The sequence below is a fragment of the Nannobrachium achirus genome, assembly GCF_963921795.1.
Source record: "Nannobrachium achirus genome assembly, chromosome: 14".
Lineage (NCBI taxonomy): Eukaryota > Metazoa > Chordata > Actinopteri > Myctophiformes > Myctophidae > Nannobrachium > Nannobrachium achirus.
In genome coordinates, this window is record NC_137821.1 from 31000538 (window position 1) to 31016227 (window position 15690).

The 15690-nt window shown below is 42.0% G+C and overlaps 1 protein-coding gene across 4 annotated transcripts; it reads right to left on the bottom strand.

The window, feature by feature from the left end:
- Window positions 1-1087: 1087 nt before the first annotated feature.
- On the bottom strand, window positions 1088-12432 carry trip6 (thyroid hormone receptor interactor 6). 4 transcript variants are annotated; one of them, XM_080742031.1, is made up of 11 exons: window positions 12378-12432; window positions 11566-11614; window positions 8439-8649; window positions 7842-7945; window positions 7205-7318; window positions 6170-6745; window positions 5905-5998; window positions 5578-5747; window positions 4893-5071; window positions 4047-4167; window positions 1088-3898 (listed from the first exon to the last, which is right to left on the bottom strand). In XM_080742031.1, the coding sequence occupies exons 3-11, from the start codon at window positions 8638-8640 to the stop codon at window positions 3767-3769; spliced, it is 1692 nt and encodes a 563-aa protein (XP_080598157.1). In that variant the 5' UTR covers window positions 8641-8649; window positions 11566-11614; window positions 12378-12432; the 3' UTR covers window positions 1088-3766. The 4 variants fall into 4 exon arrangements, with proteins under 4 accessions (XP_080598157.1, XP_080598154.1, XP_080598156.1 ...); XM_080742028.1 differs by having other exon boundaries at window positions 6170-6796; XM_080742030.1 differs by lacking the exon at window positions 12378-12432 and having other exon boundaries at window positions 6170-6796; window positions 8439-8646; window positions 11566-11997.
- Window positions 12433-15690: the final 3258 nt, after the last annotated feature.

Here is a 15690-nt window from a genome sequence, read left to right on the forward strand (position 1 = left end):
ACATTCACCTCATGTTAACATGAGATGGTTTCGCGCTGGAGCATCTTTGTGTCCAGATAATAAAATATATTCCATGATTCTTGCCAGTGGTCTCAGTGTCTATATCTTTCAATGACACGTGTTCCTATACTGTTACTGTGTTACTGCTTTAGTTCAGAATACTGTATTCATGTGTATGTTTGACATCCTTTTACTGTAGGAAATAGATATAGGGGGTTCCTGGTGGCTCAGTCAGTGCACTGACCATTATGCTCCTTGTGAGTTGTGACGTGAGTTGAAACAGCCTACAGCTAGAACCATCATGTCTTGATGTCTCCCTTCTCTCTGCCCTTGGTGTAGGCCTACTTTCTCTCTGTTATTATACTACCCCTGGGTCTTTCTGTCTTTGGAAATAAAGTAACTGATAGGAGGGTGTCTACAATATAAAATAAAGCAAAAAATGTATATACAACATAAATATTTTTTTAATGAAAAAGCAATATTAATTGGTGATTCGGACAAGAAAGACCCAGGGGTAGTATAAAGGCATATCAAAGTAGCTCTTGAGGTAAGTGTTATTTTTTGGTAAAAAAATAAAATAGGAAAAAAGGAGGAAAAGAAGACAGAAAAGTTAAAAGGTCAAAGTACTATATTCTGATAGTAATTTAATTGCTATAGTTTTTTGTTCAGTGACAGGGGTCTCCATCTTTCCAAGTCTTTAATAAACAGAAAATACATTTTCAGGTAGGTTGCCATTAATTTCAGCCAACCAGGAGCAAGTACCCATTTATCAGCTTCAATTTTATAGTGTTCCAGTTCCAATTTTGTCTGATCATTTATCATTTCGTCATCACTTCCAATTTCACTTGTTTAATCTATACCCTGATTTCTCTCCTGGTTGGATAACATTGGTATCCCGACATCAAAATTCTGGAGTGAACTAACACACTATAGAAATGAGCACCATCACAATAGAGCTATTTAACACTTGCTTAAACAAAAGATATCACTTACCCTACCTTTAATCAGTGTAAAAGATAATTATCTCAGACTACACCCTTTTTTCCGCTTCTTTCATAAACAAAACACGACAATGGCATCAATTAACTCGCTGGAAAATTATATTTTAATATGTATGCATCAATTACATACTACAATCTGTATTAGGAGAAACAATGCACACATGGATCAACACACATCCCCACACACTCCAACTACTGTACTCGGGTCCTACTGCTCACAAAATCAGTTTTTACAACCATTTGTACCATTTTGTCAGTACAAAAGCCTTCTTGGGTTATTCTATGAACATTAGTCTGCTGCAGTACCATGGGCTTATACCAGTCTGCGTTCACAGATTACACTTCACAGCATTCCAAAACTTTACATAGGTTGTTAGCCTTCAAGGCTAAGACTGAGCCACAAGACGGAAGGATATCGTAAAACGGCACAAAAATATAAAGTAGACGACTTCTGGAGTATGATTTCTATGACACAAAATTGGCATGGTTTAGAATTTCAAAACATGACACGATTGAACAACTCGATAATACAAAAAAATCAAAACAATGAGATGAAATAAATTAAAAATTGTGTAAAATGCTACTGTCAAAAGCATTGTGCCGATTACCCATTTTAGCATGATCAAGTTTTGTAACAAGAACACAGGATTCACAAAGACTAAAAGGGGTTTCAAAGGATTATCATCACAAGATTTGTGGAATAAGGCTTTAGTTACTAGCCCTTGACATCACACAGAAAACTGAAGAAAACTGGGACGGAAAGACAGAACTATTAAAAACAAAATCAAATGTTATCATAAATACTGTACTGTAACATATAGGCTCAAAAATATGACCGAATGGGCTGACAGGAGTGCAGGGACAAGCATAAAGCAGAACTCCATACATGAAGTTCAAGCTACAGGCATGTACATAGCAGGATGTTTTCATGACCTACAAGCATCTTGTCAGATGAACACCCTGTTTTTCCATTAAATAGTGGCGTTTGACTTCATTGCACCTTTCATCTTCAAATGTAACAGTCAAGTATCAACCAAACAAAAAAAGAAGTAAATACAAAAGCTGATATAAGCGCATTGAGTTGCCTTGTTTTATGGACATTCAACAATCAAGTGTTGATTTGGCTCGTATTAAGAAAGTCCCTACGGTTTGTTTTAATAACTATGGTATGTCATATTGTGATACTTTAATGTTGATATGGGGTAAACTTAATGTTGTGTTCTACATTGTTCTCGCCTTCTGCAAGAACCCAGAGATAATCGTTAATATTCTACACACTCGTTCGGTCTACTTTTCTGATCCCATTAGGCTACTCACTGCAAAAGTTCACTGCATTAAAACGACATGCTTTCCAACACAACAGATAAACCCTCCAAGCAAAACTTCATGTTATAGAGAGCTATAGGTACTGTAGTGCTGCATTATGTGCTTCTCAAATGCATTTGTTTTGAGGCAGTTAAGTACGTTAGTGTGGCGATTTCAAAATATACAAGTATACACTGAGACTTTTCACCGATTACCTCCAAGCATGGAAGACATTGTCCTGGATAGCATCACATTCCCTTCAATCGAATCTCCTCTTCTTTCCCTCTTAATGAATATGCTCAACATACACTACACGGGTCAGTGTCTCTGATAGGGAGAGTACAAGAGGCAATAAGGACACAGTTAACCAACCCCAGAGTTTAGGGAATCTAATGATTAGTGTAGCCCTAGCTGCCTGCAGATCAGGGCCACTGTGCAGCACTAATATAGGACTTAAAGGGATTCTATCGCTTAGCACTTCTGAGGACATTTTAATGTCTACTTGGGCTTTAGTGTACACCCCTCATAGTTTTTAAATGTATTTGCTTAACAGGAGTTTGGAGTTGTGGAATTGTTAAATCTATTATTCAATTTATTGTTTAATTGTATGTGAAAATTGGAAATAAGAAAAGAATAATTAGGACAAGGTCAATACACAGAACATTTGTTTTTATGGAGTTTGAAGCTGCATGGGTTTAGATTGGAGGGGAGCATATCTGATCAAATGAATATTAAACGACTAAATATTGAATCAAGCAACCGAAAAACTGTCCCGGGATGCACACACAAGCCAGAGTAGATTTTAAAAATACCCCTTTAAACATTAAGAAATGTATTTCAGTGCAATGATTCTCAACCTTTTTTTCAGAGAGTTACAGACCCATTACTTCCAACGGACCCCTGGTTGAGAACCAGTGTTGTAGCACACTGGTTCTCAACCTTTTCAGACCGCGACCCCCAAATATTTTAACTTGGGACCCCCCAACCTGACAAGCACATTTTGTATAACAGTTTTATTGTGAAAATAGCCGATCTACAGATCTGCCTCTAATATTTGACAATTTGGCCAATGTTTAATGTTTAATAATTAAAAGGTATTTAAATTGTCACTTTAAAAAAATAATTTGGGGACCCCCCTGGGAGTCCCGACCCACAGGTTGAGAACCAGTGTTGTAGAGTACTGACAGGAATTATATCATGTCAGGGAATAAATGTTCCTCTCTTAGCACTGGTGCCACCAGAGGGAACCCTATCATTTATGTTGATTCTTGAGTACACGGTTTTAACAGGCAGAGACAGCATGAGATCACAACGTGTGACATCAAAACAAAATATATATATAACCCATAATAAAGTAACCCTTCTCAAATTAATGATTCCATTTGGAAAAGGACTTGACCCTGGACTCCATGACTGGCTGACATATGGACGCTGATGGGCTCGAGCAGCCAATAGGAGTGCTAGCAGTCCGTAGAGATTTTGGCCGACAGGTCCTGGATGCGGCGAGCACTGCAGCTCTTGCACAGGATATGGCCATCTAGTGGGTAGCAGCCACGGCCCTCACCTTCAGAGGACAGCAAGAGGCCGCATTCCTGTAGGAGATGAACGTGTCCGTCAGTTCGATTCAACCGCAGTCTCAGAAGAAATACTGCTAGTTTTATTATTTCCATCTATACATTAATCACTGTACACTGCCTGCAATGTAGTTACCAGCTGTACAAAAGTAGTACTAAGGGCTACCTCACAGACGTAGCAGTCGACGTGAAAACTCCGGTCCAGTGCGACTATCCTGACCGTCTCCTCCTGACCAGGCTCTGGCATGATAGCCTGACCACACACCGAGCAGCGAGGGGCAAACTTCCTGTCATGAAGCACAAGGAGCAATATGGATGTAATTAATAATAGCACAAAGAACAGAGATGAAATGATTATCTAGTCCCCCAAGGATTCCGCTGAGAACAATCCTGATTCTGTGGAGAACAATCCTTGATTCTGCAGACATTCAAAAACAACCTAAAATGACCGGTTATCAAGCTAAAATTATTTTTATATATATATTTTATAATCAAGTAAAAAATCCCTTATGAAATAGATACAATTAATTGTAATTAGGGAGGGTGAAAATAATAGAATATTCAAATAATAGTTTTTATACTATGTACCACCAGTGGTACATAGTACATACAGTATACCACAGGTTGAGAACCACTGTTATAGAGGATACCTAGTATGGGTGTAATATCTGTAATATATTCTCTTCTGCATTAGGATTGTCATTGTCATGACACACCGATTCAGTAGGACTATGAGGGACCAGTCCGTCAGTCAAACCCCCCAGAGTCCCCCCAGAGCCATGTGAAGAAGACAAATCCTTGTAATATAGTAGTAATAAATATATTAGCTGGCAGCTCTGCGAAAATGCACCCGCGACTATATTCTGCGGAGGGGTGAGAAATCCACGGACAACCAAGAAATCTGCGGTGATTTACGCAATTCGGAATTGTGGAATGCTGGCGGGGTCTATGTTCACTTTGTCTGAACAGGGTAAAATTAACAGTCTTTCAGTATAGGGAGTCGTGTATGGACCTGTGGAAGTCGTCTATGCAGTGGATCTGGGAAGTGGCATCCACTGTGAAGGGCACCCCATCCAGGCAGCAGTTACAAACCACACAGGTGAAGCAGCGGGGGTGATACGCCTTGCCCATGGCCCGCAGGATACGGTCCAAGATTGGTTTAGAGCACTTGGAGCAGCGCTCTAGGGTGCTCTGAAAAATATTGGAGCATGGATAATAGTGTTAGAAATTGGGTTGCAGTGCCACAAAATATTACAGGTGACCAAGAAGTCTTGAAATATCAAAATTGTTACAAAAATTTAAAAAAGGGAAAACTTGAAAAGGACTGCATCATATGACGAAGTACCTATCAATTATCCTTTAGCCCAAGGGTCTTCAACAGGGAGTCCGGGACCCCTAGCGGGTCCTCCAAATCTGTGTCTTTTTTATATTAACCACTTGAACCCTCGCGTCCATTTACTGAATTATACTTTAGCCAAAAATAGCAGATCTACAAGCTCAGTAGATCGGCTATTTTCGGCAAAGACGTTTGGCGTAGAGGGGAAAAAAGAGCAGACTAAGTGTGCTGTCAAACAATGAAACTATATATGAACAAGTTGTGGGGGTCCCTGCTTCATCTCTTTCTCAATTAAGGGGTACTTGGCCTGAAAACGATGAAGACCCCTGATTTAGCCAACTACTGCAGTTCCTCCACTCACAATGTAACAGCTCTCGCAGTAGCTCTTCTTGTCCAGGGCGTAGAAGGGTTGGCCTCTGAGGCGAGCATGGCAGGTGATACAAGTGAAACACTCCACGTGGAACACCTGTTCCATAGCGATACAACCGCTGCCATCACCGAGCACGTTGTCACCGCAACGCGCACACCGACCTGAAACGAAATGGCCGACTTAAGTGCACAGAACAAATACGAGTAGCTAAGGGCAGGATGTGACATCGGCAAGTTAGTGATGAAAAATATGTTTTAAACACAGATTTTTTTTGGGTGTGGCAATATAGAAAATAAATATATCAAATAAAGACAGTACCAAAATATTCCTCAACAGGGGGGTGATTCATGTCATACACCAGCTTCTTGGTTAGTCGATCCAGCTCTTCCTCAGGCCTTGATGTTGCTGACCCCTGATGGAGGAAATAAGGAAATACTGCGACACACATCTCTTGATGACTCTTTGAATTCTGTCACTGTGCACAATGTTTGTTTCAAGACTCCACACTTTGAAATACCAATCGTATGTACACATGGATCAAAAAGAGATGACTAGGCAAGGAAGAGGACCACTCAGAACCTACCTTGCTAGGTTGATAGGCCCCTGGTTGGCTGCTCTCCAGTCCCCTCTTGGACACAGAAACCTGGCTGGGTCTTCCTCCATTACCCGTGGCACTCCCCTTGTACACAGCCTCCGAGTGCATCTCCTGGGTCTGGGCAGCGGGATGCTGAGAGTACCAGCCCTGGGGACCTCCCGGAGTCTGGGGTGGGGGGCGCGACGTGTGCTGGCGGGGAGGCGGCGGAGTGTAGGCCTGTTCGGCCTGTCTCCCAGTCTGGGAGTAGGTGACAGGCTGGGCCGTCTTGACCTGCACACTGAACCTGGGGCCAGTGGGCGTAGAGGCGGTGGTGTAAGAGGCGGGGACGGGCTGGGGGTAGGGCTTGGGCGAAGAGGAGGAGGAGGAGTAGTAGTCCTGCTGGTGGGAGCTGGGGTACTGGGGCACCTGGTGCTCATTGGAGTACGGTGGTGATGGGTGGTACTGGCTTTGGGGATGAGGCGGGTAACCCATGGACGGGCGCCCCTGGGGCGAAGGTCCGCTCTGGGTTGCGGACGTGTAACGGTCCCCTGAGAGGTGTTTGTTGTAAGGCACATTGTCATACAGCTGTGGAGCAGAGCAAGAAAGGGGTTTGTCGTAAGGCACGTTGTCATACAGCTGTGGAGAGCAAGAAAGCGTGAGAAGAATGACGTTTCAGTGTCACCGTTTCAATGTTTTTAATAAAATGTACGATGAAGACCCCTGTACGATGTAGAACACCCTAAACTCCTCCATGTATGTTTTTGAATTTATTTCTGGGTGGGATGGCGGTTGGGGGATGTTTATTTTGTGAGACAGTTTAAACGTAACAGAATGTAATAAAGAAATAAACCACTACTGCTTAGACACAAGGAACATTGTTCTGTGAGAAAAGTAATGGGATGGCGGTTGGGGGATGTGTATTTTGTGAAACATTTTAAACATAATCAATGTAATAAAGAAAAACAACTACTGCTTAAGACAAAAGTGGACAATACTTTACAGAATTCAAATGAAAGGTTATGGTTTGTGATTGCAATGCCATACCTGTGTGCTGGAGTTGTGAGGGTGACTGTCCAGGTCTGCCAGCATAGATGTGAGAGAGTCTATATCTGCATCAATGTTGGAATGATGGCCTGCAGGCTTTTCATGGCCCCGGTGCTACAAGCACAATTTCAAACACGTTAGTTCTTCAGCAGCGAGCAGCGCATATTTCATTACAGTTCTTAAACATCATTGTGTGTACACATACAGTATGAATCATTTCCCAATTGTTCTACACAGTAAAATGTAACCCGGGGTCTTACGTGTCAATCTTTGAGCGGTGCTAACCGCTTCTATGTCTGGCTTTGTGTGTATATCCCTATGTCCGTAGTAAGAGACTAATGTCACACGAGACTATCGTCATAGAAAGTACGTAGAAACCAACATCACCACAGCTGATGTCACGGGCAGAACGGCCCATACAAGGAGATAAGCATGTGTGTCGTGTTTGTAAAAATCACACCTGTTGCATGGTACTGTATCACTTACAGGGCTAAAGTAACACACAGATTTCAAGACGTTTAGGTAGATGACGTTTCTGTAGATTTCAAATGACCACAGCTGGTAGCCTACACACAGCTTTAATGGTAAAACACAGAACGCTGTATTTTATATACTAAATTACACAATAGCCACTTACCATTAGCTCATAACTGTCCATGTGAGGGCTCCAGTTGCGGTCCTCTTTGGGTCCATGAGGAGGTGGGTAATAGTGATCGCTAGAGGGATGCTGCATGGGTCCACCTTTCATTTGGAGGATAGGCATCAAATCTGTGAGTGTTTATTATCTTGGCCTAAACCACCTTTATTTATTTAGACCTTTATTACACCGTTTCCCAAACACTGGGTCAGGACCGATTTGTGGGTCACAGACTAATCTCTATGTGTCACAACAACTCAAGTAAAAATCACATTTTCTTTTACTAATTTTTTTTTTAATATTTTTAAAATATATTTTTTAATAATGTTATACATTGTAAACAACAACTATAAGAAATTCCATAAATAAAACATTATAATAATTAAGCCTAGTGAAAATAGATGATCTACAAGCTCGCAACGCGGTGCGAAGCGACACCGTGGCGTCCGCTTGTAGATCTGCTATTTTCACTAGTTTGCGTCCCGGGCAAAAGTCTAATCTCTCTTTTGGGTCTCAAGCTAAAACGTTTGGGAACCAGTGCTTTAGTGGACTCCACTGTTTCTTGCAACATGTGTCGACTGAATGATGTGATCTTACCTGTGGGCCCAGTAGCCATGTATCTATTCCCACCTCCTCCCCCTCCATTCTGGTCATAGTGGCCATATTTAGGTCGGGGGTCTGACGTGCCCTTCTTGTTGGGGGTTCGGTATATGGCTGGACCTCCTGAGTGAGACATCTGGGGGACCACACGCTCTGGGTTATCTTGAGTCCTTGGCGGCAGCCAGGTAGGGCCAGACATGACAGGCTACTGTTAAGGCCACAGTGGGACAAAGGAAGACGTTTGTGTTAGGTTTCATCATGGTAATTGTGACAGGGTCAGTTTGTTGAACTTTGTTCACTCTCTCACGTCATTTTGACAGACTATCAATTTGGTTTTCGTTTTGTTGCATAAGCAGGCATATAATAATGAAAAATATAATTTTGTAACTTTCGCCCTGGCATCTCTATTTTTGGACTGACATTTTTCTTAAATCTCCTAAAATGCAAAATGTACAATCTCACAACACATTGCATTGTGATGTCTTGTGAGCTTGCAGAATTTCCTTTTTGCCATTCGAATTACAACGAAGTAAATTAGGATTAAGTGACTTTGCTTACAGTGAATTTTCCCATCTGAGCACAAACCAGAACCTACACGGTCTGCACTGCAGTATCCCACCAAGTTAGATTCTCTAGTACTGACTTTGCTGAAATTGCTGAAATTGCTTCCCGCCCAGTGAAATGCGCAGCAGAATTCCGTTTCAGCTCCCACTCAGATTCACATGACCCATAGCTGTGGCTTCTGTGTGTATTTGTGTCATAGGTAACCAGTGGAAACCGAGGGATGCTGCATCGCGGACACATGCACTTAACAATGGGTTTCTAGTTGAGGAGCAGGAAGGGAACAGTCACTCCCAAAGGGCTGGGGAATTCCACCAGATCCACACTATGTTCCGGGTCAAACACATGTGTATTTAACACCAAGACCCTTGAATGTGCGCAGTGCGCACACACGCAAACAAACAAACAAAAACACAGACAAGTACAGGTGCAACTCCATAGCTACCATTGACTGTATCCACCACAATAGTTATTGTCTCTGTCTGTTTACACATGGCAGTACAGATGAGTTTGACTCAAGTCAACACAGAAACTAGACAGTCAGGAAGTGTCATGTCATGATATGTCTGTACATAAACACCTGGTTCACAACAATATATTACACATCCTCTTGAGGATAAATAACAACAGCTGAGTTGACAAAGGTGTAACCAGCTTTTGAACGATCCCTGCCAATGAAATGCTGTCTTCTTGTCAAGGGAAAAAGGGGGGAGGCTGCACACATATAAAAACACAAAAGCGTCCAGAAGACTCCTGATGATACACTTAATGCCTAAGTTATGCTCCAATCTACAGTGGTGTCGCACATAGAAAAATGTATGGATAAATATACAGAGTACTACCAATGGAAAGACTCAGTGCCAAATTAAAAGAGAAGACAGACAATTTTCTAAATATTTGGCCAAGGATCTAGCTACACTGATTTATAATGGAAAGCCCCAGCTGTACTCCTTCAATTTACCTTTTAGTGTGCCCCTTGTGTGGAGATGTTACCACTCTGAATAATTGACTGTGTATGGATAAGTATGGATAACTGTATGAAAATTGTATTGTGCTGTTTGCCCGTATTTTTGTTTTTGTCTTTTTTTTTGTTCTTGTTTCCGTTTGGTATGTCTTTAATTTGTTTTATTGCAGTTTGTACAATATTTTAATACTTTTCTGTCACACATTTATGTGAAAACTCAATACTTTTTTGATTATAAAAAAATTAAAATGTATGATCTGAAAGCTTACTACGCATTGCACCTGTGACGTAGTGAGCTTGTAGTAGATGGACTATTTTCTGCACACTACATAGTCATAAAAAAAATCTGACATTACGCAGCCAGACATTAAGAACTATACATAAAACAAAAAACAAATCTTCAAGTATTTCATTATTGTCACGATATGGTATTACTCCAGATATTGATTTAATGTCGATTTTGTCCATCATCCTGCCCAACCGGACGTCAATATTCTGACACAATAAGGCATCAGATTTAGCATTTTTATATATATAGTATAGTATGCAATATGCAATTAGCCTAAATACAAATCCTTAATTTCTAACTATAAATAAAACAAACAACAAATCTCAAAGTATTTCTTTGACCCACTTCTCCCAGGTAAAGTGTTGGCCATGATTCTGGGACACGAGTGTGGTGTGTGTTGCAGTGTTGGTACTATATTTTCCAATCATTTTGTTGTTGGTGCTGGTTTTTGGACAGCCTGTGAGTGATGCAAGATTGCCATTTGTCTTATATTTAAATCTATGCAAGCACATGCCCAATCACAGAAAATGTCAGCATTGTCAAAGACATCAAACTGACAGAACACATTCATGTTGGTGGTGGTTATATATTATGCCAGTTTGATACTCTGGATTCTGGAATGATGTTTCCGCTTGTAAGAGGATTATAACTAGGCAAGAGACAACAAGGGTAGCCTACACAGGGATACAGTATTTCACCACATCATAATTGATGTTTCATCTCTTAAGTCTTTCTGGTGAACTGTTTAATCACCAGGCTCCTGTGCTGTATTGACATGGGATTTGATTTGAATTGCCTTTCTTTATTCAGTGTCCGATTACAATATCATACAGTGCACTGACTCAGCCAGTGACATGCCTGCCCCACTAGCAGAACCGACCTGATTTAAACCCTCTCGTAATCCGGCTGAGCACTCACTCAAATCGGAGGATTGCTGGGCCATGAAATTAATCACAACGCGGCTTTATCATTCTGTGATTTAAAGCCATTTGCCGAGGTTGTTGTGCGTGGTGTGTATGTGTGCATGTTCTCGCTATGGAGCTCATTATAGTTGCACATCGATTAGCCATAGCTGAGCTCTCTAGCGTAGTAGCGTCAACAACTTCGTTGCATAGACTGTCAATTAATTGTCAAAGTCGTTGCATACATTGCAGCTGGATTGTAAAGACAGACACCGCCGTCGTTACAATGTAGCAAAATGTAAACTTCCGCGATGGAAACAATATGGCGTGAAATGCAGCCCAAAGCAGAGCTAGGACAGAGAAAACCAATCAATATTATGCTAGTAGTAGTACTACAGCATTTCCTACCTTATAGTTCCACCACCGCGTCTCTTCTTGTTCCCTTCAGTGTGATCATCTAGACACACAAAGCCACAACATGCTGCTCAGTTCAGTCAGAGAGAGTGTGTGTGTAGTGTACTGCAGAATGATGGAGGGTGAGTGGATATAATCTTTGCGTTTCTGCTGCTTCATTCAAAAAATGTGTAAAAAGCAAACCCGTAGTAGCGGCGGCCAACCAAGCCAGGCTTTCACTTCACGTCTGCCCCCCGCTCCTCCCGTCTAAAACTGGCCCCGTTTTGCGTCATAATTGTGTGAAATTAACAGCCTCGAACATCTAAATAACACGCCGTTGAGGGATAACTGGCGACAATTAACTTTAATGACATGTTTGTTTACTTGTTTGAAAGCGAAACGGGGACGGACGGACAGGGCGACGCGAGTTCAGCTCGTGTCTCTCGCCTCTCTCCGAGGGGCTACTAGTCAGAGGCGTCAATTGGGTATGGCAAGCTATGGCAGCCTGCCATACCTTGGCTACAGGGGAAAATAATAGAATGTACTGTAATCGTGCCTGTTGCTAAGGTATGGCAACATGACTGGTGTGCAAGACACCAGTCATGTTGCCATACCTTAGCTTTTTCTGAACTGACGCCGCTGCTGCTGCTACTAGTCTAGAAATTCTAGACTAGAATACCTCCACCAGAATACTCGTCTCTCTACGGACCCCCAATTCAATACACGTCCCCCACACCACCTCTCACACGTTAAAAAGCGTCTGCGGGTCACTTATTCCTACTGAACGTTCGTTACTTTTTTAGTTTCGGTAAACTAAACAACCTTACTTTGTCGTGGAGTTCATCACAGGCCTCGGTGGTGCAGCCAGCAGCAGTCAGTCCAGTCGTCATCGCATTCCTGATGTGTGACGTAGAGGACTGTCTCTTGCTCGTCGGGTTTGGGAGGGGGGGGGGCATGGTTGTCATTTATCAAGACAAGTCAGTCAACCTGTTGGTTCAGTGGTTCTCAAACTTTTTCATGTCAAGGAAGGACCCCCAACTTGACACTTGTTAGCCCGCGGACCCCCATTTGAAAAGATTGTCTAAAAGTCATGAGCTTGTAGATTTTTCTCTATTTATTTATTTTATTTTATTTTAGAAAAATAAATGTTAAAAAATTATAATGTTGTCACAATATGGTATTACTCCCAATATTGACATTGAATTGATTTCCTCTTGGGGAGTTCCAATAATGTATTTATGGTTAAAGTGGTTAATATATGTTTTATAATATAATAATCAATACTTGCGGCAGCAGAGTGCGCAAGTACTGCGTTTCTGTTGTGTCCTCTGTCGTGTTGTGTCCTGTCGCATCTTCTGTGTTGTGTTTACACCCATAGCCAATCAGGGACCAGCATTCATGGTGATGTCACCATCAACAGCCAATGAGTTACTAGCAGTCTTGGTGACGTCACCATAAACAAGTGCGACCTGTTATAAATAACACTGGGCAGACAGATACGTGACAAGACATATCCACAACTTTCCAACATCCCATCATGCATTGCGCAGAAGTTGCACGGAGCTTCCGCCGCCGCAGCCGAGTGTGATCTACAAGCTCACAACGGTTGCTTCTGCGACGCGACGTGAGCTTGTATGTCTGCTGTTAACCGGAAGTGTGGTGCAAAAAATTCTCCAGTAAATTCCCGCGGAAAGAGGTGGATACACCGAACGCAGTACTTTCACACTCTGCTGGCACACAAGTAGACCATACATGGCCATGAGTGCACAAGGCGCATGTTGGTAGCCTACACTCTGCGCACACTCTGTCGAGGTGCCAACATGATGTTGGCACCTCGACAGAGTGCATTCTAGTTTATATCTGCAAAGTAACTAGTAACTGGAAGTTTTCAAATAATTGTCGTGGAGTAAAAGTAGGCCTACAACATTTGCCTCTGAGATGTAGTGGAGTAGAAGTAAAAGTATAGAAAATGGGAAATTCTCCAGTAAATTAAAAATAACTCAAGATTGTCTTTAAGTACATTACTTGAGTAAATGTACTTGGTTACTTTACAGTTTACACCACTGACTCCCTGTGGGGTGTCTTACATGTGGAGAGATCACAGCCAGGACAGAGAGTTTTAAATGACTGCTTCTTGGATATGACGTTTGATTCTTTACTGTGTGCTAGTGAAGGAAGACAGTGCACACTGATGTTTTGTTTTTTTCTCTCTTGACCTACTGAGGTAGGAGCTTTCCTGTTGTTATGAAATGTAGCCTAATGTTATTTTCAGTTGATCTGTACTGTATTGCAAATTATATCTATTCTACCGTAATGTGTGAGAGAAGGATACTAGCAAATTATGTTTTACATTGTGACAGACAGTGATATAATAAGTTGGTAAATGGTTATTAAGCTATTATATCCATATGAACTTTATAACAACATTGCATATCCCTGTTGTAATTTGCTGATATTGGAATAAAAAATCTAGTGTGGGGATTTGTTCAAAAATTATTAGTTTAAAAATGACTGACTGTTTTTCATGTCATGGACCCCCAAATTGACACTTGTTAGCCCGCGGACGCCTATTTTGACAAGATTGGCAAAAGTCTTCAGCTTGTAGGGTTTCTCTATTTAAAAATGACTGTTTTACATTTACATTTCTGATGGGTTTCATATAATGGTAGCTAGCCTATACTGTAAATATTTTCCTTGGTCACAGACTCACAGCTGACGACTTCAGAGTTGTTTGCCATTTCTATTTTTAGCTGCAGATGATGTAGTAACTGGGTATGTCATAATGTAATAACATACCCTTAGGTCCAAGCTCCTTCATTAAAATGCACTTGGCACTTTGCTGACCGCCATGTATCCTTTCCATTTAGTTCCCATTTATAATGCTTTCCAATGTTGCTGCTTTTCCAGCCTATATCTGTCTAACAGTTGGATTATACTTTGATGTAGACAATCAAAGGTATATTGCTGTATTTATATTATTATATTATTTTCTTCTGTCTGTCTGTCTGTCTGTCTGTCTGTCTGTCTGTCTGTCTGTCTGTCTGTCTGTCTGTCTGTCTGTCTGTCTGTCTGTGTGCTGATAATGTGTTGCCTTTTATGTATTTCCTTGTTATCTAATAGTTTGCTCCCCCTGAGGTAGTAGTGAGCATGGAGGTCGAGCATGGAGGGTTGTAACATTTCCCTCTATCTCCTTGTACACATTCTTATTTTGAGGCCCAGAGTTCAAGAGTCAACAGTTTTCACCCTCTCGCCTTACCTCCCCCTCCCCTTCCATGTTCCAGTTCCCCTCGTCCCTCCTGGGAGCTGGGGAGCATATCAGAGGCATCCTCATGTTTCCATAAGACTTTTCTCTAAACAAAGTTTTCACCCCCCTCCCCCAGGATTCAATGTTTTCATTTTAATTGCTTGTTTCCCCTGATGCTCCGTTGCGGCCTGCTACAAAGGGGACAAACAACTAAAACTACTAGCTGGTACCCCCCAACGTGAGTGCACACGCACACGCACGCACGCACACACGCACGCACGCACGCATCCACGCACGCACGCACACACGCACGCACGCACACACACACACACACACACACACACACACACTTCCTCCACAAACCAGGGCTTCTCCGTTTGCCCTTATATGTCCAGGGCACTCAGCAATCACAGGAAGAGACAGTTTATGTGGCTCTGTGTTATTGTTCCTGGGCCCGTGGTTGTCAACACTTTGGCACCAGCTGCTGAATATACAGACAAAGCAAGGTTTGAGCACACGTCTTGTCAGGTTAACAATACCGCGCTCTGTCCAGGAAACCACAAAACGAAGGGATTCCCCTCGGTTTGGCACATTCCAGTTGCTTAAGGAGGAGATGTCACAACGATGTGTATTTATTCAGGAGCCCTGGTCTCGATTCGAGCACAACCGTACACTGTGGTGGTGGTGGCCTATAGCAGGGGTTCCCAAACTTTTTTGTCTCAGGGCACCCCATGAATATTTCTTTAATCCGAGGCACCCCTACATTATAATTTTCACTCCCAGCACCTTATATTTATAGCATATTGTCATTGTCGGGTGGAAACCTTGTAGGCCTATGTCCAAAACCGTTTTGTATTTATCATCTACAAAATGTACTAAACTAGTGAAAACAGCAG

Bases quoted from the DNA above. Each gene is read 5' to 3' on its own strand.
- trip6 (XM_080742028.1), bottom strand. From the start codon at position 8,640: ATGTCTGGCCCTACCTGGCTGCCGCCAAGGACTCAAGATAACCCAGAG. The intron at 7,946-8,438 runs GTAAGATCACAT...TCCAAATGAAAG, and splicing joins CATGGCTACTGGGCCCACAG to GTGGACCCATGCAGCATCCC. The intron at 4,168-4,892 runs GTCCATACACGA...GCTTCATGACAG, and splicing joins TGCATAGACGACTTCCACAG to GAAGTTTGCCCCTCGCTGCT.